Source organism: Solanum stenotomum, chromosome 12, assembly GCF_019186545.1.
Source record: "Solanum stenotomum isolate F172 chromosome 12, ASM1918654v1, whole genome shotgun sequence".
NCBI classification, from domain to species: domain Eukaryota; kingdom Viridiplantae; phylum Streptophyta; class Magnoliopsida; order Solanales; family Solanaceae; genus Solanum; species Solanum stenotomum.
Genome location: NC_064293.1, coordinates 18,889,673 through 18,914,706, shown reverse-complemented (window position 1 = coordinate 18,914,706; position 25,034 = coordinate 18,889,673). Strand labels below are relative to the sequence as shown.

The 25,034-nt window shown below is 34.9% G+C and overlaps 4 protein-coding genes across 8 annotated transcripts; 2 read left to right on the top strand and 2 right to left on the bottom strand.

The window, feature by feature from the left end:
- The first annotated feature begins 466 nt into the window (after positions 1-466).
- LOC125848292 (adenylyl-sulfate kinase 3-like) lies at positions 467-5,119 on the top strand. Its single transcript, XM_049528139.1, has 7 exons — positions 467-930; positions 1,942-2,082; positions 3,266-3,415; positions 3,518-3,636; positions 3,736-3,820; positions 4,505-4,551; positions 4,851-5,119. Exons 1-7 carry the CDS (start codon positions 627-629, stop codon positions 4,947-4,949), a joined length of 945 nt encoding a protein of 314 aa, XP_049384096.1. The 5' UTR covers positions 467-626; the 3' UTR covers positions 4,950-5,119.
- A 3,834-nt stretch (positions 5,120-8,953) lies between these two features.
- LOC125847193 (60S ribosomal protein L35-like) lies at positions 8,954-9,317 on the bottom strand. The gene has a single exon (XM_049526868.1). It carries the CDS (start codon positions 9,254-9,256, stop codon positions 8,954-8,956), a length of 303 nt encoding a protein of 100 aa, XP_049382825.1. The 5' UTR covers positions 9,257-9,317.
- Positions 9,318-10,388: 1,071 nt separating this feature from the next.
- Positions 10,389-13,462, top strand: LOC125848305 (ADP-ribosylation factor-like protein 8a). The gene is made up of 6 exons (XM_049528159.1): positions 10,389-10,467; positions 12,304-12,385; positions 12,492-12,524; positions 12,611-12,732; positions 12,841-13,002; positions 13,166-13,462. Exons 1-6 carry the CDS (start codon positions 10,430-10,432, stop codon positions 13,281-13,283), a joined length of 555 nt encoding a protein of 184 aa, XP_049384116.1. The 5' UTR covers positions 10,389-10,429; the 3' UTR covers positions 13,284-13,462.
- A 376-nt stretch (positions 13,463-13,838) lies between these two features.
- On the bottom strand, positions 13,839-24,293 carry LOC125848295 (telomere repeat-binding factor 1-like). 5 transcript variants are annotated; one of them, XM_049528146.1, is made up of 7 exons: positions 24,041-24,293; positions 21,784-21,984; positions 21,350-21,570; positions 20,354-20,438; positions 18,806-18,889; positions 17,597-17,943; positions 13,839-14,118 (listed from the first exon to the last, which is right to left on the bottom strand). In XM_049528146.1, coding segments are annotated over exons 2-7 (888 nt in total). In that variant the 5' UTR covers positions 21,934-21,984; positions 24,041-24,293; the 3' UTR covers positions 13,839-14,117. The 5 variants fall into 5 exon arrangements, with proteins under 5 accessions (XP_049384103.1, XP_049384101.1, XP_049384102.1 ...); XM_049528144.1 differs by having other exon boundaries at positions 21,784-22,001; positions 24,066-24,292; XM_049528145.1 differs by having other exon boundaries at positions 21,784-21,996; positions 24,066-24,292.
- Positions 24,294-25,034: the final 741 nt, after the last annotated feature.

Here is a 25,034-nt window from a genome sequence, read left to right as displayed (position 1 = left end):
TTCTCCTTTAAATTAATCTAAAATAAAGCTCTTAAATTTCTTTATAATTTATATCTTTACTCCAAGTCAGCCATTACAAATCAGACTTATATAATAATTATATATAAATGATTAATATATATATATATATATGTATTTGAAGCGTGAATTTAAATAAAATTGATAATATTAAGAATAGAGAGAAAAAGAAAAATAATTAACTCCTAAATTAGAAAATTTTGATGGCTAAACCTACATTTAATTCTAAAATATCCCAACTTATCCGGCCTAACAAACCACCCCTTACTTCTGCTATATATACCATTTGCTGGTTTATCATGATCTCAAATTTTGTTGAGGCACATATATATAGCTCACCACCGTAAATCCACCACTTCTACCGCCAACCACCGTAAAATCTGCACCAATTCACTGGACCACTGCACGCCATTCGCGATCTCCATGGATTTCTGACCCCTGGCCCCTCTCTCTCTCTCTGTACATAACTGTATTCTGTAATTTTATAATATATCCTCATTGGAATCTAATTGATTACTATTTTTTCCTCCTATCTTCATGTCCACTCTACATTTTTTTATGTATTTATTTGTTATTATATAAGTGTACATCTTATTTATTTTGAACAAATGATAATTCGCTCATTGCGATTCAAAATGGTTGCAATTGGAAAATGTTCGTCGATTTATCGGACTTCGCCGGAATTTGATTTTCCGGAGACATCGTCGAGAAAGTTAGGGTTATCAAAGCTACCAGGTAAATCGTTTGGCTTCAGTGTTTCTAGTAGCGAGGTCAAAACGAGCTTTATAGGGCCTTTAAGAGCAATTGAGGCTTCTAGGACGTCTCATGTCAACAGAAAAGCTGAAAAATTTCAGCGGCCAGGGTGTGATTCCAACGAAGACTTGCCTACAAATGATTGCAATGGCTTTGCTGGTAGATGTTTTTTTTAAAAAAAACTTTCTTTCATTTGATTTGTTTCCTATTTCCTTCTTAGCTACATTTTTATGCTTAATAATTCTGCTTAGTAGGGAAATACTGAATTCAAATGCTTGCTATCTGCCGTACATTAACATTATTGTGCTAATTTAGATTGCTCTGCTTATATATATATAATGCTAAATCAATGTGAAAAATGAGCTGCGTTCGTTACTTCACTTCTGTACTTCCGTTACCCCACCCCTTATTAGTATAGTTTTGAAAGAGTGTAGTTCCCAATCGGCTATTTGGTGTATTGATAGTTCCAGGGAAAAGTGGATCACGGAGATTCACAAGAAGTATTGTGATATTTACCGGTGAGTGGTATTATTGAACTTATCTTTTGGTTGGAGATGTTCTTTGTTTTAGATGATGAAAGCATTCCAATACTACCAACCCAAAGAAATGCGATCTCTCTGAGATATACTGTTTATGCCGGAGATGGTACGAAGTTGGACTAATTTGGAAACATTGGACAATTTACTTTATACCTACTATTTCGTCTGGTTTTTGGTTTCTTGTGATATTTTATTAGTAACCATGATTGGGGCAGTAGTACTGATTATGCATAGGAAGGTGAAAATGCAGGATGTATTTCAACGAAGTGCTCTGGATTCTAGGAGGATTCATGGTTCGATATTCTAGTGTCCTAGGAGTAGAGAAGCCACACCAATCCATCCCGCATTAACATTATTGTGCTAATAGATTGCTTTGCTGATATATATATATATATATATATATATATATAATGCCAAGTCAATGTGAGAATTGACTCCTGGACTCAATATTGTCATTTGCTGTTGTGAAAAAATAGAAAACTCTGTGTTTTTTGTGAACCTGCGACTTCCTTGGATTTAGGCAACAGTTTTAATCTCTAATTCAATGCTTCTGATTAGCTCAAAATTCAGCTGACTGTACATGAAAAATAATTTTGGTTTCTTGTTACTAATCGGACAATCATCTAACTAGGTAAAGGTACACCTCAGATGTCTACAATAGGGAATTCAACAAACATTGTCTGGCACAAGTGCTCTGTAGAGAAATGTGACAGAGAGGAGTTGCTTCAACAACGGGGTTGTGTTATATGGGTAACTGGTCTCAGTGGTTCAGGTTAGTTTAAAATGTCAGAATCCTCATATTGGATCTGGAATTTTTCTCTGTTCTCTCTCTTTCTGTGGATCTCTTGCCTTTGCAGATGTTGTTTTCTATCATACCATTGTTATGTTTTACAATCCATTTCCAACCATTTTATATGTATCATTATCCATTTCCTAAATTTCTGGGTATTGTTATTGTTAGAACTTGGGCCTTGCATCCACCATGTCTTTGCTTAATAAAGAACAAGAGCAGCAGTTGCTGAGTGGTTTATATATCACATGTATATAGAAGGAAGAACAACTCACTGCTAGCAGCCTTTCTCAAAGTTTTGCTTTTATAGGGTACTATCCAGTGAAGTACGAAAGTTTTAACTAACTGACCTTCTTTTAAAGCTAGATGCTGTTTGTTTGATTTTGGGATTCAATCTTCCTTGAAAAGATGACAGCGGGACATACCAAAATCAGAATAGCTAAAATCCAAATCAGCAATAAGGCAACTTTACTTACCCCTTTTTTTGGCCGTTTGGTTATGTTAGCAAGTTGAGCCGTAGAGTTGATTAAACTATAATATTAAGAATGATGAGATAATCTTGTGTGTACTTGTGACATTACCTTTATCTCTCAGTCCATCAGTTGGTCTGCTTGATGAACACTAAATTCTGGTTAAGAAGCAGAATTGTCATTAGTTTGACACTCTTCATCACAGAAACCTGAAAGTAGAGTAAAATACTGCAAAAGGGTGTCTCAACTCTGTCAGCCTCAAACAGTGCACTTTATTTCATTTTCAATTGCAATGTTGATTGTATGAAATGAACATTATTTGTCGACAAGCTATTGCCAGATACTGTATGAGTTGCCTTGATTTGGAAACACCTAAGAATTATTGTGGGTTTTGGCAGAACATTTTAATATGAATATCTATTTTTTCTCCTGATGCTGATTAGTTTCTTCAAGATGCTATTATTTAGCATACAATAGACCCTTATGGTTCGGCTCTTCCCTGGACCCCATGCATAGTGGGAGCTTAGAGCACCTAGTGCACGGGGATCCTTTTTTATTATTTAGCATACTGCTGTCATTTTCACTACTCTTATTTCTGATTTTTAAACAAGGACTTTAATGACTGAGCTTTCTCTCTCACACATACACCTACATGCACACATGGGCTTTTTTTTTTATATTGAACTTGATTTCAGGGAAGAGCACTCTCGCATGTGCTCTAGGTCGTGGCTTACACTCTAGAGGAAAACTCACCTATATCCTTGATGGTGATAATGTTCGCCATGGTCTGAATCGTGATCTTAGTTTCAGAGCAGAAGACCGAGCAGAAAATATAAGACGGACTGGTTGGCTTCTTTTCTGGTCCTTGCTTTGCAAATATTTCCTGAAGCCCTCTTATTTATTCTTATTAGAAAATTAACAATTCCAAATGCTTTATATATAAATAGGGGAGGTGGCAAAGCTTTTCGCGGATGCTGGAGTTATTTGCATTGCCAGTTTGATATCTCCCTATAGAAAGGAACGAGATGCTTGTCGTGCTTTACTGGCAAAAGGGGATTTCATTGAGGTTTGTGCTAATAAATGGTTCTTAAAGGATTAGCTTTCCCAGTGAGCAATTGCTGTTTGGCACATATTATTAGGTGATTGAGTTGGATAATTTTTTTAGGTGTTCATGGATGTTCCTCTGCATGTATGTGAGGCAAGGGATCCTAAGGGGTTGTACAAACTTGCTCGAGCTGGGAAAATAAAAGGTATTACCTGTTATGTTGACATCTCTCTACTTTATTTTTTGTTTGTGAACTAGCATTTTGTATCAGAAAATTTTATTATCTTGATGGACGAGGGTGGTCAGTTGGAAGTCTGTGGATATCCATTGGGCAGCTAGATGATTAACTTTCCTCAATATACCCTACTTTAGGGATGCCAAATGGGCAAGTTGAACCAAATCTGAGCAGGTTAAGTAGGTTTAAATGAGGCCATATGTTCAACCTTTGTTTATGTTAATTTAGCCTTAACAATGGGTCATATGACTCATATCCAACCCGACATCCCAACCAGCTCAACCAATTTTGTATTTGTTTTCCTATAATTTGTCTGCTTAACAAGTCGAACGACAAACAACTTTCTTTTCCTTATAGAGAGAGAAGTTGGATGATCACAAAACAAACCAACAAAACCAAAATATTTTCCATCTTTTGTGTGCGTCAGTTTTTGCTATCTTGGTTAAGATCCAAACTTTTAGGCGGGCAGATTACCAACCTATCCGCCTAACCTTGGACTAGTTGGGCTAGTTAAACTTGTATGCTCTTCAGTTTACACCCCTATCCCCCTAATTTTTGGTTTTCTCATCTTTCTGCTTGTTTTATTTTAAAAAATTCTATTCACCTAAGACTTCACGTTATTTATTACAGTAATATTTGCTTTGTACTTCACAGGTTTTACCGGTGTTGATGATCCATACGAGCCACCCCAAACGTCTGAGGTAAGATCAAGTCTGTTTTGCTTGTTTAACATGCTGTCCATAAGGGGATTGATTGTGCTCCTAGATTCTGGGATTGCCTTGTTTCAGATTATCAGCATGTTTTAGCTAGATGCCTTGACCTACTGGATCAAACTTAGGATCAGTCAATATATGCCATTGATACAGTTATTGCAATCCTCTCATCTCTGAGTTGTCAATCTCAACTTACTTTAATTTGGATGTTCACTTGATAGCAAATTACTTGTCATCCTCCTCAAAGCTCATTTTACTTGTGGTTTTGTGTCATTTCCAATTTGCAGATAGTTTTACGTCAGAACCAAGGGATATGCGATTCTCCTAATGATTTGGCCGATATAGTTATTTCATACTTGGACAAAAAAGGGTACCTGAAAGCGTAATTTCTCACACCTCATCTGCAGAATGCAACTTCAATCTGCATCCACCATTTTCTATTGTGTTGGTGAAATAAAACCTTCTCATAATTAGGAAACTTCACCTTTCCTTCTTGTATAAGTTGATTGTATTTATGCAAATTGAGTTAACTTCACTCAACTTGCCATGTTCTTGCGTCTATGAGGAGGCCATGTTTCACAGTGGGTTTGATAGGACTCATCCAAGTACTGAATGCCAAGGTTGTTAGGATATACTATTAACCATGCGTTTTGATATAGTATTATTATTGAACAATTGTTTGTTTATTTATTCAATTCAATAAAGTATCAATTTGTCATATATGTGTCCTTAACTTATATAGTAGATAATTTGGTGTATAGAGTTTAAGCTTATACACAGAAGATTGAATCATTGGTTATTATAAGTTAAAAGTTATAGTTCACAATCGTAGATGGAAATTGGACAAAACCATCAGAAAGATTGTAGCACGAGATTAAATGTAATTTATCTTGATTATGAGAATGGTATAGTTCTAACTTCTCGTGCTAGTGCATATGTATTGAACGAGACCGAGCAGAGATAGATGTTTTAGACTGACTGATAAAAACATATTTTCTAAACTGTTAAATGTACTTATATTCTTAATCTTGATATAACGATTATGATCTGTATATATTAATTATCGTTTTGATTTATTAAAAGGTGAGATTCTGAGATGGGTCAATATGCCTGGTAGATTGGATGATGATAATATATATTGATGAAATAATTAGTTAGTTGATGGAATCTATGTCTCAATATAGAGATTGATGATACACCTTTTTATGAGAAACTTATAAGTTTTCATGTGTAAACCCGGCCGGTAGATTCATGAATCTGGCACATGAAATAAGTTAAGTATTGCTCTAAAGAAAATTAATCATTGAATTAAATTCATCAGTAATTTAATGTATTGATTAGTATCTGTAATCTTAACATGGGAAATTACATAAGTGTTTAATGGTGAATTTCGAAATATAAATAGACGAGTGCAATTACGAATTTTTAGTGGAATGATTTGTAATTTATTATGGTAAGAATAATTCAAATTAATTATTTGGAATTATTTCCATAATTGGAAGCCTCAGTAATAAATTATGTGGCCCCTCTAGTGTCATTTTAACTAGAACTTAGAAACCTATTTTCTAGTAGAAGAAGGAAAAGTAACGTGTATATTTCTTCCAAGAAAGAAACGTGAGTTTTGGGTTTTCTTGAAGAAAAATGATTTATACTTTCTTCTCCTCTTTGGACTAGCAGACATCTCTATAAGTAGGGATTTTTCTAATCTAGAAAACAGAAAGTATTCTATACAATACTTGCCCACCCAAGTATTTAGAGAGTTCAATTGTTAATTGGGATCACTGTAGAAGACCGTAGAGCTAGAGTCGGATATATCTGCACACACGACCGTAGAGCTGGAGTCGGATTTACTTCAAGATATTTGTGCAAAGGTAATCCTAAGTTAATTTTCAACATACTTTGTATGTGATGCATATTTGTGATTGTTATCTATATTCATGCAAGATGTATGTTTCTGGAATGCTTTCGTTGTGTATGCTATTTTCTAACAAAGGTTAGATAACGAGTATGCACAATCATAGGTTAAGATCTGTTTGGAAATATTGCATTTGCCAATGGTGTATGTCTTTTATTTATATATGCCAATCACTGCACTGGTCCATTCACATTATCTGAAACAGAAGAAAGAAGTAAATATGATGAAAATGGAAGTATGTCATCGCAGATAATCCGACAGGCCGGAGTTTATATGGTTTTTCAGATCCATTGTCACCAAGCTGAGAAAGATAGCTAGCATTTATTTTAGGTAGGCGCGTGGATAGTATTTAAGTAGCAGTAAATTATTTGAAGTTGAAAAATTGAAGGAACCAAATCTTTTTATTTTTAACCGAAGAGAACCAACTCAACTTACTGAAGAAAACCAAGTCAACTTAGCGTCAATTGATACTGTTATGCTGCTGCCAAGCGGGAGCAAGGTCATTTTCAACCACCACCATTGATCTCCTCATTGTCTTTCTGATTTCTTTAATTCAATCAATACCACTATTGTCGAAATAAGAAAATGGCTTGTCCCATAGGCAGACCACTTTCTCCGCCAAGAAACTCACTTTCATTTTGCTCTCTTCTCGAAATATTCCATTGATAAGCTTCTATCCACCAAGCCAATTAATAGGTCAATCAAAACAAGATGACCAAGAAATCATGTTTACTTGGGGACCCAATTCACTCCAATATTATGGAATAAATGAGTGGGTACAATAATAAATTAAGAGGAAATAGGTGTCACATAGGATTAATAGTCCAAGGGCTAATATGTATCTAAAGATGGATGGTACGGACTAATATATCAAAAAAAAATAAAATGATTAAGGATAAATATGATTATGATACTTCAGGGATAAATATGACCCTTTTTTCCATTAGTTATTTGAATTATATCCATAAGTCTCAATATCTAATTATGTGGTCGACAATGCTTATATTTAACTAGAATTTAGAATTCTATTTCGAAGGGAAAAGGAAATAAAGTACCATATGTTTTCTTATCAAGAAAATGACTACATTTTTTTCTCCTCATTTTTGGATTTGGAAGAATTCTCTATATCTGTCAATTTAGAAAGAGACACAATCTCTGTATCTATCAATTTAGAAAGACACACAGTTTTCTATACGATATTTGCCAATAAAAATATTGAGAGATTTTGATTATGAACTTGGCAGTACTTGTGAATTTGTTTGAAAATATTTGTCTTAGGATTCTGCTCTGATTTTTTTTTACCATATTTGAGTTTTACTTTTTTCTTTAAAGAAAAGTTAAAGTATTAACATAAATGTTTGAACTTTTCCTGAAAGACAAATATATTTCTCTACTATATTTGATTTTTCTTTTCTTAAAGGAAAGTTTGGAACTCTATAAATTGAAGATCTCTCTTCTCATATCAATAACACAATAACATCCACAATGTAGACATTTAAAAGTTCAGTTTATGGAGCATTCAGGCGAAATGGTCTGGTGGACCCTTATACTTGTATCAGTTTATATTTTGAACCCTTCTACTTACACTTTTGTCATCTGGATCCTTAAACTCAAATAAGATGAGACTTTTAAGCCCCTCCAACCATGTGTGTAGCTCACTCTCCTTTATATAATTGACATGTCATATCCACGTCACATATATTAATGCCACATCATAATTATTTCATAACTATTTTTTAAAAATTATTAACCAAAATTATTTAATAAAATATAAAATAATAACATTTTAATTTATTATTGGCATTTCTAATTCTCCCTATTTTCACTATTTCACTGCCAAAACAAAGCCATCACCGATGTCGCCATTTTTGCCGGTGAATCACATATACTTTCTCCCTTAAGTAGTAATCTGGAGCCTCGCCTTGGTCAATGAAAGTTCCTGAGGCCATTAAGGCAGCAATAGCAAACATCTCAGCAATAGCCAAAGGCAAATTGGACAAAAACCCTAAAACTTTTCTAGGCAATTTCTTCACAATCCCAAAACCAACAACACCATTCTTCGTCTCCTCCACCTTCCTTCCACCATTTCTTACAGAATTCAAGTACTAGTGGCGCCACACCATCAGAATCTGGAATTGAAATTGGTATCTTTTCCTTGCTGGGTTTATTCCCTTTTACTGTGTTGAGCTTACATGTAAGAGTAAAAGCAAAAATACGGCCTTTGTTGCTGTAAACACCAAGAATTCGAGAATTGTGGATAAATGGACGAACTTGCTCGTTACACCTCCATACATGGACTGAAGCAAACCTCTTGCCTTTGCAAATTTTTACCCCCAAAAACTCCAACATCAATGGAGACTCTCAAGATTTCATCAAGAATCTCACTTGTGCAACTTTCTCCCTCACCCGTCTTCATCTCCATCGCATACCATCACTATTTTTCTTTCCTCCTCCAACCTCCACAGTAACAACAACCTAAGCCACCATACAATCAGATTTGGCCACCGCACAACCAGATCTGGCCAAACTTTTCGTAAGAGGCAAGTACTTCTTGTTCTTGTAAACTTCTCTAAGAGCTGACTTTTGCTTCTGTGAGATGACAGTCAAAACCTGTGCAATTGACAACCTTACCACCTTGAATTTGGATAGCTTGTTAGGAGCACCACCGGTGACCTTTGCAACATGGAGAAGAGCAAGCTCCGCCTTCAGATCCTTCAACTGAGCCAAAAGGTATGTCTTCGACTTGTTCCTCAACTCATGAACCTTTATTCTCGCCATGGTTGTTGCTCCTTTGAGGTTACTACTCAGACGACGATGGAGATTGGAAAGCAATTAAGCTTGGAAGAAGAAATAACTTTTTAATTAATTGTTTTTTTAAAAAAATATTTCTTTTATAATTTTAATATTTTTTTTAACTTAAAAAAGTTGTTCCCTCGCCTTAAGATGCGTGAAGTCACACACTTTCGTCAACTCAGCCATCTTAAAGACACATAAGCTTGGTCAATGGTCAGATAAATTTGTTAAATTATGTTTTATTGAGTTTAAGGGTCCAGATGACAAATGTGTAAGTAGAAGGGTTCAGAATACAAACTGATACAAGTATAAGAATCCACCAGACCATTTCGCCGAGCATTTATTCTCTAACAGTTTTAATATTTTTCTTTTATATTAGTTTTCATATAATAATATTATGTTTTTAGTATAAGTTTTTGTCATCTAATTCATCACCGTCTTAATTTGAAATTGTAAGCTTGACGTCATGCTCACTTTCAAATCCAACCATATATTCACATTTCAAGAGATATTTTTCAAATTAAATTCTAACAAGTTTATATATTTTAGCATAATTATATGTGTTCTAATATAAATATATGTTTTATCTATTTATGAAAGAAATATGATTATGAAATTGTGCATATATGTTTTCAATGAGGAAAGTGAACAAATAAAAGAACCCAAAAAAAAAAAGGAAAAAAGGTTAAGAATTGTATATAACCAATGATGACCGGACATGAGTAGCACACGCGTGCATTTACTTGTTGGATTAACATTTTGTCCACTACATACACTCCAAATAATCATCCGCAAAATCTCACTTTCCGCCAGCCAATTTTAAATTTCATTGGTCGTGACTCTCACGCGCACTTCTTCGCGAGTGTCCCCCTTTATGACAACTTTATGATATCGTATTGGTCCACGTAATCATCATACAACAAACTGTAGCTTCCAAGAACCATGGCTATTTCGTAATTATATTTGAATTTTAGGGGTAAATGTTATCAAAATTTTGTAATGTTGTACCATAATCATTTCATTCTCAAATTTTCGTAATGCAGATAGTAATAAGGCAAACAGTAGGCAGGAAAAAGGAAAGGTAAATTCAACAGCGAAAGAGACAGAGGGAGAGATTTGCTTATCTATCTCTCTCATTTCCGATACCTCGCATCATCCATGGGTCTCTGGGAAGCTTTTCTCAATTGGCTCCAAAGGTAAGCTTCATATTGTCTCTGTTAACTAGTTTCAGATTGAGTTGCTGAGATTTCATTGTGAATTTTATTCTGAAATTTTGTTAATAATGACCATTTTAGGATATGCCTCTTGTATCATACGTATTTCCTAACACTGATATTGATGACATGGGAAAGAATTTAGTGCCGTCAAAACGGGCCAGCCCAGCCCTACCCTAACCCCGCCCAAGCCCTGTGGGCCAAAGAATTTCTGGGCTGGGGTGGGCCGGCCCTCCTTTTTTTTTTTATGTCAAATCAATGTCACAAATAGTAACATTGTTTCAATAATTCTAAATAAAAAATCTAGCAATAAATATTTAAAGAAAAAAATAATAATCTCTTAAGTAAATAATATCTGAAAAACAAACTAGTAAACTAAAGAACACTTATGACTAAAATTTTAGTCAGCAATACATAATTACGTACTTTAAGTATTTTGTTAAATGAAATTAAGAAAATTGTTACATGCGTAAAAATTGTCCAATGTCGTAGCAGAAACGAGACGACAATAAAACTATAAGAGTAAAGAGACAGAGGAGTTGTAGTTCAAGAATTTAGATATTAGGGTTTAGGGACTTACGTTTTTAAGAGTAATGACTTTAGAATTTATAAGGCTTTAGCCTTTTAAATCTTCACGTACTAGTAGTCTAGTAGTACTAATCTACTATAGCCGTATAGGTTAGAGGTTACATTTAAGTTTTCTAGTTTTTAATATTTATTTTAATTAAAATTAAATAATTTGGCCCATGGGCCAACCCTAGCCCGGCCCCGATCAAGCCTCAAGGGCTAAGGGCCTAAAAGGGTTGGGCTTATAAGCCCCGATTTTAAACGGGCTTGAAAAATCACATTCCAACCCTGCCCCAATAACGGGTTGGGTCGGGCTGGCCCCATGGGCTAAGCCCTTTTTGACGACTCTAGGAAAGATAGGCAAAGAGCTATATAAATTGGAATAGGAGATAACCTTTACCTTATCAAAAAAAGAAAAAAAATGGAATAGGAGATACCTTTACCTTATCAAAAAAAGAAAAAAATGGAATAGGAAATCAAGAAAAGGTCAATTATTCCGTTTCTCAACTGTGGATGAATGAACAAGAGAGGTCGGATTTCAAATCTCAATAGTCTTATTATGATTCTTCACAATTATTTGTAGATTTTTCTACATAAGTTGTGGTTCTTAATGTGTGTGGCACTCTGTCTTCTTGAGATATATTTCTGTAGGTAGATTGTTGCATTGTCATTGAGACTACCTATTATTAGAAATACAATCTGTAGGTGTTTAGTACAAGACTCTGTATCACATGACCTTATAGCCGGGATGACTTTTTCTAGTTTGTTAAGGTCTAGATACTAAAAGATGGAAATAATTTGTCAAGAGAATTGTTAGCGGCCCCTTATTCCGATTCTACATTTTGGCAGTTAAAGAGTTGTTTTCGAGCTTCCATCTTATGCCTGAAACTTTGAACGTCTGATGAAGCTCAAGAGGACTGGCTTAGAAAAATGAGCTCCATCAATGGACTAGTTATTGGTTTTATTTTCGTTTACCCTCTTTCCTCGTTGCATTCATAGAATACTGAGTGTGCTGAGCACATACCATTTACTTGCTATTGGTGTCTGTGTACTTTCGTGTAGTTGTTACTTCAATTTGGATATGCACTTTAGAGACAAACAAAGGGAACTTACTGTCATCTCGATTCTGAGCTGGTCTAGACGTATAGTATTATAAAATTGTTGGAGTTTCATATTGCATTCGCACTTGTACAGCAACATGTTGATTCCTCATATGAGCTCACGGAAACAGGAAACTTGTTCATTCTGCAGCCTCTTCTTTAAACAGGAAATGGAGCTTTCTTTGATAGGGCTGCAAAATGCAGGGAAAACTTCACTTGTAAATGTTATTGCTGTGAGTAGATAACTAACACCTTTTCTAGTGCCAGCGTTTACATATACCGTTAACCTTTTTTGTCCATATGACGTGACTAAATTTGCTCCACTTTTGTCATTCTTAGACTGGTGGATATAGTGAAGATATGATACCAACGGTAAGTTCCCATCTTAGTGTTATGTGATATCGCTTTCAATGTTAATAGGTTCTTTGATAACAATATGAGCATTACTGGATATTTAGGTGGGATTTAACATGAGGAAAGTGACTAAAGGTAATGTCACTATAAAATTGTGGGACCTCGGAGGTCAACCCAGATTCCGAAGTATGTGGGAAAGATATTGTCGTGCAGTTTCAGCTATAGTGTATGCATCTTTTCTCTTGTTTATTCGGTTTCTTTCTTTACTTACCTCACTGAACTTCTACTACTTGAGTACTGTGTTTCTAAATCATTTAAATCTCCTTCTCTGTAGTTATGTTGTTGATGCTGCTGATCATGATAATCTTAGCATTTCTAAAAGTGAACTCCATGACCTGCTGAACAAGCCATCATTGAGTGGTATTCCGTTGCTGGTATTGGGGAACAAGATTGACAAACCTGGAGCTCTGTCCAAGCAGGCTTTGACTGATGAGATGTAAGCAGACAATATTTCATGAGTATGCTTTGTCTTAGTTGAATTTAGGGAATACATATCTTTCCCCTTGGAATATGGCTAAAATTGGAAATCAAGTTAAAGGAAGGGCAGATATATTTATATCTATGTGGACTCTTTTAAGAACAATTGTTTTGTTGTGCAGGGGATTGAAATCAGTAACAGACAGAGAGGTGTGCTGCTATATGATATCATGCAAAAACTCCACCAATATTGACTCTGTCATTGATTGGCTTGTCAAGCACTCAAAATCAAAGAGTTAAGGATGACCTACAGATTTTGTATATTAAATTTGTGAGGCTATTGGTTTCTCCAGAGCTGTTTCTTAAATGTAAATTAAATTGTCTTGTTGATTGAGAGAGCTGTCATCCGTCTTATCTTTCTGATTGTCATATCTTATGCTTGGATCCCAGACCTTTTCAATTCAGAGTAGATTCCGTAATGCTTCTTGCACTGAAACATCGTCTGTGGTATCGTATATTGCAAGGATAATTGAACCAAAAAACGGAAGAAAATAGTATATGATACATAAAATTCAACACAGCTAAAGTTGGCAAAAGTTGAACAAAATTATGATAGGCTTCATATAGCAAAAAAGTTATGCACCCAATAATTTGTGGCTGAGAGCATACCCCCATTGAAGTGCTGATGCTTCTTTTGATAACCTATGCATTGATAAATTCCATTCATCAACAATTCTTAGCAGTATGCGAGGGCACAACATATGAATGCTCCAGCAATATCAATACGTAGCCTCAAAACACAACATAATCAATCTTTTGAAACCTTGGTTCACCAAAAGTTCGTGGATCAACGGCAATTCAACTAAGCTCATTTTTTACAGCCACTTGGGACCAAACCAGAGTTAAGAGGGAAAAGGTACAGTTTTTTAAAGGATATACAAATTGCTTGTCAACCACCAAAAAGAGGACGACTAAACTCCACTTGCCTATAAACTTCATTATGACCACAATGCTATATTTAAGATCACTAGCAATGAAAGAAATCTCCACATTTACAGCTCTATCCACATATCAACAATAAATTGCCAACTGTACTGAAGATGAAAACCCTAGCGATAGATCCAGATAGTGCCATCTGCATAAACAAGGAAAGATTTCGTAAATAAATGACATTTTAGAAAGCAACTTCGTTAAGGTTTTGTTGTCACGCAACTTAGCTTAAATCAAGTTGAAATTAACCATTGGTTGTGATAATACATATTGCCGAACTTTTTGGTAAAGACAACATATTGAGAAACTTCAGAAGTACAAAAAGGGTAAAAATTCAGAACCTACGGGAGTGAACACAACATTGCACTACCTTGTATTGGAAGAGATACCAGTATTTCAGAAGGCAGAAAACATTCCAGCCTCCAAATCAAGCAAATGTGATAGAATTTTAATATGATGTGTGCTAGTAGCACTTAAAGCTATATCACCATTCAATATTGAAAACTTACAGCAACTTCATGAAATTGCCTATCCACTATGCAATATGGACCTACACTATATACAATGCCAAATGATGAGTCAATGTCTAATTTGAGCATATGTGAATCTAGCTATGTTGCCTTCATGCAAGTTTGTGTAAACCTGTGTGCTCATACAAAAAGAAGAGCTTCAAGTTTTCATCAATCCCTTGCAAAAACTATATATTCAATAGTTGCAAAACCCCCATTTTAGAAATGATCTCTTGCAGTTAACAAAATTTCAGATAACCAACTTTCTACAGACCAAAGTTAATGGAGTGCTCCTCATCCTCTAATTAAACAAAATGCAGTTAAACTATTAAACATTAGAGAGGAAATTTGGTGCATATAAGTTCTAGATGACCTTAAATATATCATGTTAAAACACAGATTTTGATGACAACCTAACTCCATAACAGAACTTCAGCAAATAAGGACCAATATACTAATCAAAGATAAAATAGTTTCAATGAATTAAACCCTGACCCAGAGAAGGTGACCAGATAAAAGACTGACCAATTTTCTATTCATTTTGCGGTGAATTTATTTGTTTTATGGAAATGAAACTTTAAAGATTTAGAAACTACAGGAATGCTGTTTAAAACATAATCTGAAATCAAAAAGTAAAAAAGGTAAAAAAAAAAAAAAAAAAAAAAAAAGGGAAAAATCTTATTTTTTTACTCAAAAAATTCAATAGTAAAGGAAACTACTTTTGGCTCTCCACCAAGTAAGCAGGTCAATTTTTCTAGGGAAAAGGGGAGTAGCTAAAATTAAATTACATTTAAACATCAGATTACATTAGGTAGTGTGCGCCGTGTGCGTACGACACAGAGAGAGAGAGAGAGAGAGATTTAAACGAATAGATTGTTGAAAGAAACAAGTGCTCTTGGTTCTTCCAACTGGACAGGGACGGATTGAGGATTTAAACTTGATGGGTTCAAACATTACGGTTTATAACACTGAACTAATTTTACTTTCAGAATTATGGGTTCATATTTAGTATTTGCTAAATTTTAGTGGGTTTTCACACATGCACACACGTCTACTCCATGTAAAAAATAATGGAATTGGATGAACTCAATGCTGGCATGTGTCCCAGCAACCAGATAAGGTTCTGCAATTTGTATAAGGAAAAACATTTGATAACAATATGATTTTATATAGTCTGAAAGCAAATCCTCCTTTCTTTTCCATCCAAGTCTTTGAACTTACCAAACTGATTATTATATTGTTGCTCATATTTCCCAGTGTTAAAAACCTGGTTTACATTAATTAAAAGGCATGTGGAAGAGCAGTAGCTTAAGGGACTATGAGAAAAAGAAAGTGCATGCCAGAAGCATACGTACTCTTCTTTCTCTAATACTGAATTAATAACAACAACAAACACAATGTAATCTCATAGGTGGGGTCTACAGAGGGTGGTGTGTAGGCAGCCTTAGAGGCTATCTTTGATAGACCTAGGCTCAAGTAAAACATATCAAACTCAAGTATGGAAAAAAAAATACAATAATGAAGAAATCATGCCAAAATGAAATTCACAATAACATAATAAATTTCTTGTAAATTATTCTTGTAGGTCTTAATAGCAAATCCCCAGTTCTTCTCCACTCCATTATTAGAACTTCCGTATATAAATAATTAAAAGAAGGCATTGACAAACAAAGTACCAACTACCAAGGGATAATACGAAATGGAGAAATATCACAGAATCTATACATAAGGGTGGTCATGGAATACTAGAAGGGTGTATCTAATATGATTGTATGGGATCTTTCAGTCTAGAGGCATTAACCTATATATAACTTTTAGAGGGATCTACAGTCAGTCCTAAGTTACTGGAATTTCACTTTATCTCTAATATATGGCAATTCTTCTAATGCTTATGGCACTAGCTGCTCTAGAAAAGACAGGTGTCACGCTGTCACTAATTCATATTAGGTAGACTAACTGTCTTTAAAACTTATAGTTCCTAGCAGAGGCGGACCCACACCTATAAATGGGGGTGCACGTGCACCCGTCAACTTCGGAAAAAATCATGTGTATATATGTATATCCAGTGGCAGATCCAAGATTTTAGTTCAGGGGGTTCGAAAAATAAAAGTATAAACGTGTATATATAAGCCAACAAAACAAAATTTCAAGAAAGTAGTAGTATTTAGTTTTAGTGGCGGACCCTTGAATTTTTTTAGGTTTAAAACCACACTTTTAGCATGTTTTATAAAATAAAAAACTAAAAAAAACGTCAAAAACGGAACTGAAACCTTAAAAAAAAAAAAAACTGAAACTGAAAAAGAAAAAAATAAAACGCTAATGCAGGGATTCGAACCCTCGACGTAAGGCTTAATTTTCAGGGAACTTGCCACTGGGCTATCTCTTTCTCCTTGTCATTGAGGGGATTCAAAATATATATATCCACATAAATACAGAAAATTACCTTATATATATACAGTGTAATTTTTTGCTGAGGGGGTTGGGGTGAACCCCCTGTTACCCACATGGGTCCTCCCCTGTGTATATCTATTTTGAGAAACTAAAAGATACTAGGATATAATTAGCAGTGCACCCATGAGGAGCATGAATGCCCTTGTGTCATTGGTACAAGCCAGAAAAATCACCCGTGAGACCAGGGTTCAAATCCAGCTAAAGCCCTTTCAACTATTTTTATTTTAAGTTCAGCTTAGAGCTCATATTTGAGCTAAAGTAATATTTGTGCACCCGAAGCCTTCAAATACTGGGTTCGCCTCTAGTTCCTAGAGAAGCAAGACTCTCAATTCTCAAAAAACATTACAATGAAAATTGTTGAAAGCAACATAAGAGTTTTAAGAAGGAGCATAAGTTACGTATGATATGTGTGGCATTTTGCACCAAATATTAAACAAAATGAAATATTTTTATTAATGTTTAATATGTCCTCAGACTAGAATTCTAATATTTCCAACAATTTAAAACTTTTCCTTTGTCAATGATATTTTAGCAGTTGGAGAATCACCAGCATAACATCACCTGATAATACAATGTTTTAGAGAATTAATGGGCTCATTGTGGCGTTAGAAGAAGTTTGTCAACAACCACCACAATAAGTTCACTCTTAAAAGGTTAGCTTACCAGACAAGGATAGTCTGATGCTGTAGTGCCTTCGATGCTACTTCAGCAAAGCACTGTGCTGCCTCCGCCTCTGCTTCAAACTCCTCTGCAATCCTTGCGGCCCGTTCTGCATCAGCAATGGCAACTTCAGCCTCTGCAACTGCTTGTGCAGCGGCTGCAGCAGCCTCCTCTGCACTCATGCTCTTCATTTGCTCTAAGTCCGCATCAATCTGTGCTTTAGTCAGTAATCTAGTTTCATTCTTTTCTACCATAGTGGAATCAAGCTTTCCGCCCATAAGCGAAGAGAAAGGGCCTCCCTTGCCATCAGATGATGCTCTACTCGGTGCAATCCTGTAGTGATGCTTTACCTATCAATGTGGATGGAGGTATCAAGATCCAGGTTATGGAACAGACAAGTATATCTATAATTGGGCCGTCCAGTGTCCACAAAAAAGTATTTTTTTTAAATCCCCCAAAAGGAAAAATGGAAATTTGATCATTTACCCATATCACAGTGTTTGTCTGATCCTCTAAGAATGAATATAAAAGAACTGAACAATAGTAAAGTTAAATTCATGCATTAAATGGTGGCAGTTTCAAATCAACTGAAGAATTTTACTCCACAACCAACATCTATGCTTCCAAGCATTGAAATTTTTTAGCATTCTTTAACAAAATTCAAAACTCTAAACAAAGTAGCCACAAGACCACTGTATGAGCTTTCATTTTCTTGAATTCAAGAAAACACATTATGATTCAGGAGAGGGTCCATAACTGAACGAGAATTGCATGGCAAACCAAAAAGAATGAATTCAGACATTTCATTCTCTCATTGCTTTATACCTTCCACACTTAGGCATGATGTGATACAACAAATGGAGCTTAGTGTCAATTAGAAGCACCTTTTAGTTAGAGTTTTGTAGTGTGTGATGAAACTTAAATCTTTGGGGCATGATAATCTGACATCCACCAACTCCTATTCAACATAGCAATAGAAAAGAACCAAATATTGACAAGAAAAAAAAAACACAAGAAGGACAATTCAATCTATGACACAGTTTATCTTAATTCTCCTCAGTAATCACTAAACATGATCTACTGATGTTAATGCTACATTAACGTGGAACAGGCATTGCATGTCTTAACATGCAGCAAATGCATCCTCATTGAACATAAAGAAGGGGTAGAGTGATTTCTGCATCATTTTATACCAGTTCCCATGTTGATTACCTTTATCAGTCTTCCTTTTTCAGTCAACACCTTCAAATTTGCTGCCAACAGTCTTTCAAAGTTTAGAGGTGCCACATACCGCTCCTTTAAACAAAACAAAAGAAATTGTTGAGTTATAGGCATCTAAAGTAATGAAAAGACTATGCCAGCATTTAAAAGACTCATACACTAGTATCATCTAAGTTAAAAATAAGAGTAGAATAAATAAGGATAAAGCAAACTTTTTTTTGGATAAAATTAGTATAAACTGCACTTAAAACTAAAGAAACTTTGCCCAGTGAGCAACTTCAACCTTTACAAGCAAATCCCATCTTAACCCCTGAAAAAGAAGCATAAGCATCTCACTTACATTGGTCTACGTTGAAAACACAAAAGAGTCCCAGTGTACGATGAGAAATTTGACTAGAACACAACACATGGGGAAGAACAATTACCACTACCAATTCCCTGCAACCTTTGGCAATCCCAATGACCAAGTTGGGCCATTTTCCAGTTGGCACATAACCTTTCCCTAGTACATTTTACCAGTTTCCACCTTTTTCCTCTTCTGTTTGATACTTCTTAAATAGTTCCGGGTGCTCAGGTTTGTGCAATGAAGATCAAAAGGCATTGCCAACTAGTGAAAGCCAAGTTACAGAAATTCCATCATAACTATAAGCTACTAAGATACAAACCGCACAGGCATGTTTAGCTCACAGCAAGTCTTGGCTCCCGTGTGAAATCAGTAACTAAGATACAGACAGGACATGCATGTTTAACTTATAGCAAATTGTTAACATATATTACAGGACTTGCTCAAACAAGGCAGAAAAGCAACTTATATTTATTCTTTTTGTTTTCTTGAAAAATCAAGGAACAATTTAAACTTGTTTATCTGCTTGACTCATTATACCTCAACATCTTTTAGAGTTCTTTGAAAAGAACACGGTAAGGGTCTGCTTCTCCTTCTTGTGTACGAGGCGGCAGATTTTCGTTAGAAGAAAAAAATAAAATTAATACAAATGTCTTGAAAATGTTTAACTAGGCAGAACTTGAGAGCATATACACGTAGTTTTGTCATCAAAAATTGAAAACATAGAATAAACAGAAGGTGACTCCAATAGTAATTGGTATGATACTTAGGTAAACCAAACATGTCAAGAAAATAGACCTTGACCTAACTCGATCAAAAGCTAATTAAGTAGGGCTTGTCTAAAATCATATAAGGAGATAACAAATCATTCCCTCACCCAATTTGGGACATCCTAACAACGCCCTCCCTCTCCCCACTGCTGGGGTACGCCCAATACTAGACAACATAACATGGGAATCCAGCATGGATACACCAAAAAAAGAAATGGATGACCGTGGGCCTAACTCAACCTCAAAACTAGCTCATCTGGTGAGAATTGCTCAAAACCCATTTAAGAAGACAATAATTTGTTCCCTCAACTAATGTGGGGCATTCTAATACTAATAGCAATATAAAATTAACTAAATCTTAAAAAAAAAATATTAAATCACTTTCTCGGACTTATATCAAATATGCTCAAAATAGGAAAATATTACCTCTATGTAAGAAGAAATTGCATTCCGACTAGATCCACGTGATTCCTTCAATTTGGCTATTGACTCCAGTATAAGATCATCTAATCTACAACCAATGAACAAACAACACAAGTTTGATACATTGTAAAGTGGGTGAGTATTTTTGAGAAGGGAAAAAAGAGGCAATTGTAGAACTAAATTACTCGAATTCCAAACTTGTTATTACAAATTTGAATTCAGACCAAAAGATATAAATCAATCATTTTCAAAAAGCTATATTGCATAGTTGGTAACATCTATCAAGGACTACAAGTATCAATAATAAGAAAATATCAAGTTGGCCACTAAACCTTTTCTATAACAGAGCCAAATGACTTCCAGAACTAAATGGTTTACATTAAGTTCCTTAACTAAAGGAGGGTATTAGATAAGTTAAGTTACCAAGTTCAAAAAACAAAAAATTATATTAGATAACTTACAATTATCCTTTTGATGAAAAATATTACTCTGTGTTTCACTTTGTTTGTCCTAGTTGACTCAGGACGGAGTTTAAGATATCAAGACTTTTGAATTCTATGGTCTTAATAAAGATATGTAAGTACCAAAAATTCCTTTTGAATCATGTGGTCTTAAATATGCCATGTAGGATATGGGGGTAAGGAGTTACTAAATATAGCAAGTGGCTTCTTTTTTAAAGAGAGTAAGAAGGAAAGTAAGACAAACAAATTGAAATGGAGGGAGTATTAATCATTAAATGCATGAAAAGTTGTATCTCAAAATATGCTTTGATTGTTTATTTATTTCTAACAGGGTTTGAGTACTTCACCATCTCAAAATTGAATTGTTAGATATCTTATGGAGTACACTATTTTCTTAAAAAGTGATTTCAGATTCATATAAGTCAATAAATAAAGTAGTATTTTTCTCCAAACACTCTCCCAGCACAACATTCAAGACTAGTTGTAAGGAATCCAAGATTTGAATAAGGAAGATCTAAGTGATCGGTGGCTTAATAACCTTGAAAGTGGTTTTTTTGTGCCAACATCCTTCAGTACATCACCAGTTCCAGTCGATGCAAGAGGTTTAACATCAAGAATTTCTATATCATTCTCACCCACATAGCTAACCAAGGTGTTGTCATCGTGCTTCGGTGTAGGCTGAACACTTTTAGACACAATCTTCCCTCGATGCCGAGATCCCCAACCACTTGCCATGACATGTAGATTCCTCCATTTATCCTGTCCAGGCAAAACTAAGCCCATCAAGGCAACTTTTACTAACCAAAGCAAGCCAGAACGATGGGAAAAAGAAAAGGCAAAACCAGACAGAAGAGACATTGTAGAAACGCATCAATACTGTTACTATGTGAATACATGACATACTCCAGCTGGCTAAACAAGCTTCCAACAGAATGAGAAGACAAGATTTGATAATGTTGTTCTGTCTAGTACCTTCAAGTCCACATTTGAGCGAGAGCGCAACACAGCAGCAAACTCCGGATCTTTAAGAATGGTGCTCCATTTGCCAACCCCATACTTCGCTACACCAGCTTTAAGGGCAGCTTCTTCTTCTGATGTCCACTTCTGCTTTGGTGCACCCATTAATAGGTTGACAACTCTCTAGCACTGAATACAGAAGTTGAGCTCTCCTATCTACAGAAGCGTCTTCACTATTCAGAAAATAAAAGGCTAAGTTGTGAAAAAAGAAAGTAACAATGCCATCGCATAAAGTATTCAAAGAACCTTTAAGGCCGAAACCATCTCAAGGAAACCATACTTTAAAACTACAAAATAGGATGTATTTGTTCTACCTTACTTTTTCTTCTAAAATAGTTCATCATACAAAAAGACAACCCTGAAAGCGTGAAATCGCACCAACACAGTTGTGTCTTTATCATCAGTCCAAACACACAATCAACTACCAACAAAAAGAGTAGGTGAAATAAGCCTTTGAGTACACGCACAAAGTGAAAAGTCATCTTTTCGAGTAAGAGAAATTCTTTTACAGTCAAAACTTTTTCCCCAAGGAAGATTACACTTTCATGAAAATTTTGTAAAAGCTTAAATTGGTAAACCTCAAATTAAATTTTTTGGCACTGTTCCAGGCTGGAAGGATAGCACTTTTACGCAATACTGACAACTACTGAAAACTGAGTCAGGCACACCAACACCATCAGTGATATGCTCAAAGGTGTACAGAAAAAAAGAAAAGTGAAAAAAAGTCCAATCAGTAGTCGCCACCTCCTTTTTGATCCTCAAAAGAATATTCAACAATATGACTGATCAAAAGAAGAATATTTGAAACTGACATAACAAAACTTGGCTGACAACTATTTAAGATAACACTTAATTGACAAGGTATGAGAAGCTGTAATACGGCCACCAGCATGTACACTATCTATATTGCAAGTGATGGAAGGACCACCCGGAATTGTCTGAATAGCGGTTGGGAAAAAAAATTTGTACCATGACAGTGGCATATGCTCATGTAGCCAGGATTTTAAATAGCATTTTATGCATAGTGAAGCACATTTACAGTTGAAAAAAAATAGAAGCAGCACATTTGCAGCACACAGTCAAACAAACAAGTTGAATGAAGAAACACAATTTATAAAATTTGACTAGAATAAATTTTAGTGTGCCACCTTGGTTTGGAAAGCTAAACACATGTTTCCTTGTCCTACTGGCTGTTTACCAGTGGAACGTCAACTTTAAGGCACTTGCAGTCATACTTAATGCTTTAGTATGGATAATTAGGACTCAATTTCATGACAGTCTTCAATAGATTTGTAGCATTACAAAGGCATCCTTTCCTAGTTTGAAGTAGAGTATTCAGAGCACAGTTCGTTAAACTTTATTGATCTCTCATTTAGAACTTGAGAACAATTCTGAATTCCATTCAACATGCTTGGAATACTAAAAGAATGTGAGATAACAAGGTTTATGGAACAATGTCTGGAACATAGCACCAACTAAAGTAAAATGTTTCACATGGTTGCTAGAGGTTTTGAAGAAAAATGGGAGGATTATAGTATCCAGATGTCAACTTTGTGGGGAAACAGCACAACTATGGAATTTATTTTTTACTCTCACAGACACAAAATCGACTGTGCCTGAGCACAATGCAGATCTGGATTAGAAGAGGTGGACGCAAGAGCCAGAAGGGATGGTGGAAAATCATTCCACATTGCATCTAGTGGACTATGCAGAGAGAGAAATAGCAGATTTTTTGAAGATAGGTCCAATTCTATTCATAGAGTAAAATGGAATTGTATTGTATCTCTTTTTCTTTTTGGTGTAAAGAAACAGTTATAGAGGAACTAGAGCTTGTAGGTCTGTTAGGCTCTCTGTAAGTAGTTTCTTCCTTATTCTCCAGCATATAGGATGCTGAGGAATACAACATTACCAGTTTCAGAAAAAAAGAATGTGATCATCTCCAGAACTACGAGATTTTGTTAATTTCAATTTTGTTCCTAATAAAATTGTCAATTGTTATTAAGCCTTAATTTACTACACAAAAAAATCCAATTGAGACTGCTTTCAGCTAATTCACAAGGAGAAGTCAGATTCATTAGCGGATTTGGTTAAAGTGTCAAACCAAATCAGTCCAAATAATTATACATGCACGAAAAAAATATGTTTTCTCAAGCTTAAAGTTAGAACAATAACATCAGAAAAGGAATCGAAGTTTCTAGAGAGCATAAATAGCCTGGATAGTTCTGTTTGTGTCATACCGGAAGAAAGTGCCGGCGCAGAGTTTGTGACGGTGACAAAAGTAAATCGCCGGCGAACAGGATTTACGCCATTGTTATCCTGTTAATTGACAAAACCCCGGCGAACTGTTGAAATTGAAATCTAAGGGACGAGAATGAATTGGAAACCCTAGGGACGAAAAAGAGATTTGCAATAACTTCAGTGAAATTTGCAAGCAGTCCTCGATAGTATCGACTTCATGCCGTAGTCCGTACTAACAAAAAATAATTTTTTGCATAAATAATGTATGTGCTATTGTAATGTTTGTTTTATATTATAAAGAAAATGAATATTCACAATCTATGCATACTTAATAAATAAAATATTAAATTTTGTTTGATTAACATTTGTTTATTATATTATGTATGAATTTGTGTATATGATTATAAAATTATAACATAAAAAATATATTATTAACAATATTGAGAAAAAGTACTTAATAAAAATAAAACAACTCCCAACCTTTTTCTTCTTCTTTTTGGAGCGTACATAAAATTTTAATCGAACTCTCGTTTTAAGATTCTTGACGCCATTTTAATAAAATATAATTTCATCAAACAAAGTAATTGACACTAAAGTAAATATTTTTTAATTTTTTTTCATAGCTATTAATCAAAGTTATTGAAAAAAACATTTTCTCTATGCAAAACAAATATCTTAAAAATGAGAGAAATAACTTCCCTAGAACTCCTAGAAAAGAAAACCCAAAAAAAAATAGCATTAAATATTTAACCATCATAACATCCGCAACTTAGAATCCTTATTAAATATTCATAAAATCGCTGGATTAATTAGATTATAGCTCAACCTTTCACCTGTTACTTCTCCCAAACGTTAGAAATATTAAAACTATCATAAGATCTCCAAGTTAGAATCCTGTTAAAAAATTCAGATAAAATGTGAGATTGAAGAGTATCATATTCATGCACACAAATCAAGAGAGGAAGAGT

What these genes read in the sequence shown, in the direction of transcription:
- LOC125848292 (XM_049528139.1), top strand. Translation starts at nt 627, where the DNA reads ATGATAATTCGCTCATTGCGATTCAAAATGGTTGCAATTGGAAAATGT. An exon ending in AGAAAATATAAGACGGACTG is followed by an intron (nt 3,416 to 3,517) that starts GTTGGCTTCTTT and finishes ATATATAAATAG; the next exon opens with GGGAGGTGGCAAAGCTTTTC. An exon ending in TCGAGCTGGGAAAATAAAAG is followed by an intron (nt 3,821 to 4,504) that starts GTATTACCTGTT and finishes TGTACTTCACAG; the next exon opens with GTTTTACCGGTGTTGATGAT.
- LOC125848305 (XM_049528159.1), top strand. Translation starts at nt 10,430, where the DNA reads ATGGGTCTCTGGGAAGCTTTTCTCAATTGGCTCCAAAG. An exon ending in TTTCTCAATTGGCTCCAAAG is followed by an intron (nt 10,468 to 12,303) that starts GTAAGCTTCATA and finishes TTCATTCTGCAG; the next exon opens with CCTCTTCTTTAAACAGGAAA. An exon ending in CACTTGTAAATGTTATTGCT is followed by an intron (nt 12,386 to 12,491) that starts GTGAGTAGATAA and finishes TGTCATTCTTAG; the next exon opens with ACTGGTGGATATAGTGAAGA.
- LOC125847193 (XM_049526868.1), bottom strand. Translation starts at nt 9,256, where the DNA reads ATGGCGAGAATAAAGGTTCATGAGTTGAGGAACAAGTCGAAGACATAC.
- LOC125848295 (XM_049528146.1), bottom strand. Translation starts at nt 21,933, where the DNA reads ATGGGTGCACCAAAGCAGAAGTGGACATCAGAAGAAGAAGCTGCCCTT. An exon ending in ACAAAAAAACCACTTTCAAG is followed by an intron (nt 20,439 to 21,349) that starts GTTATTAAGCCA and finishes CATTGGTTGTAG; the next exon opens with ATTAGATGATCTTATACTGG. An exon ending in CAATTTCTTCTTACATAGAG is followed by an intron (nt 18,890 to 20,353) that starts GTAATATTTTCC and finishes TTTTGTTTAAAG; the next exon opens with GAGCGGTATGTGGCACCTCT.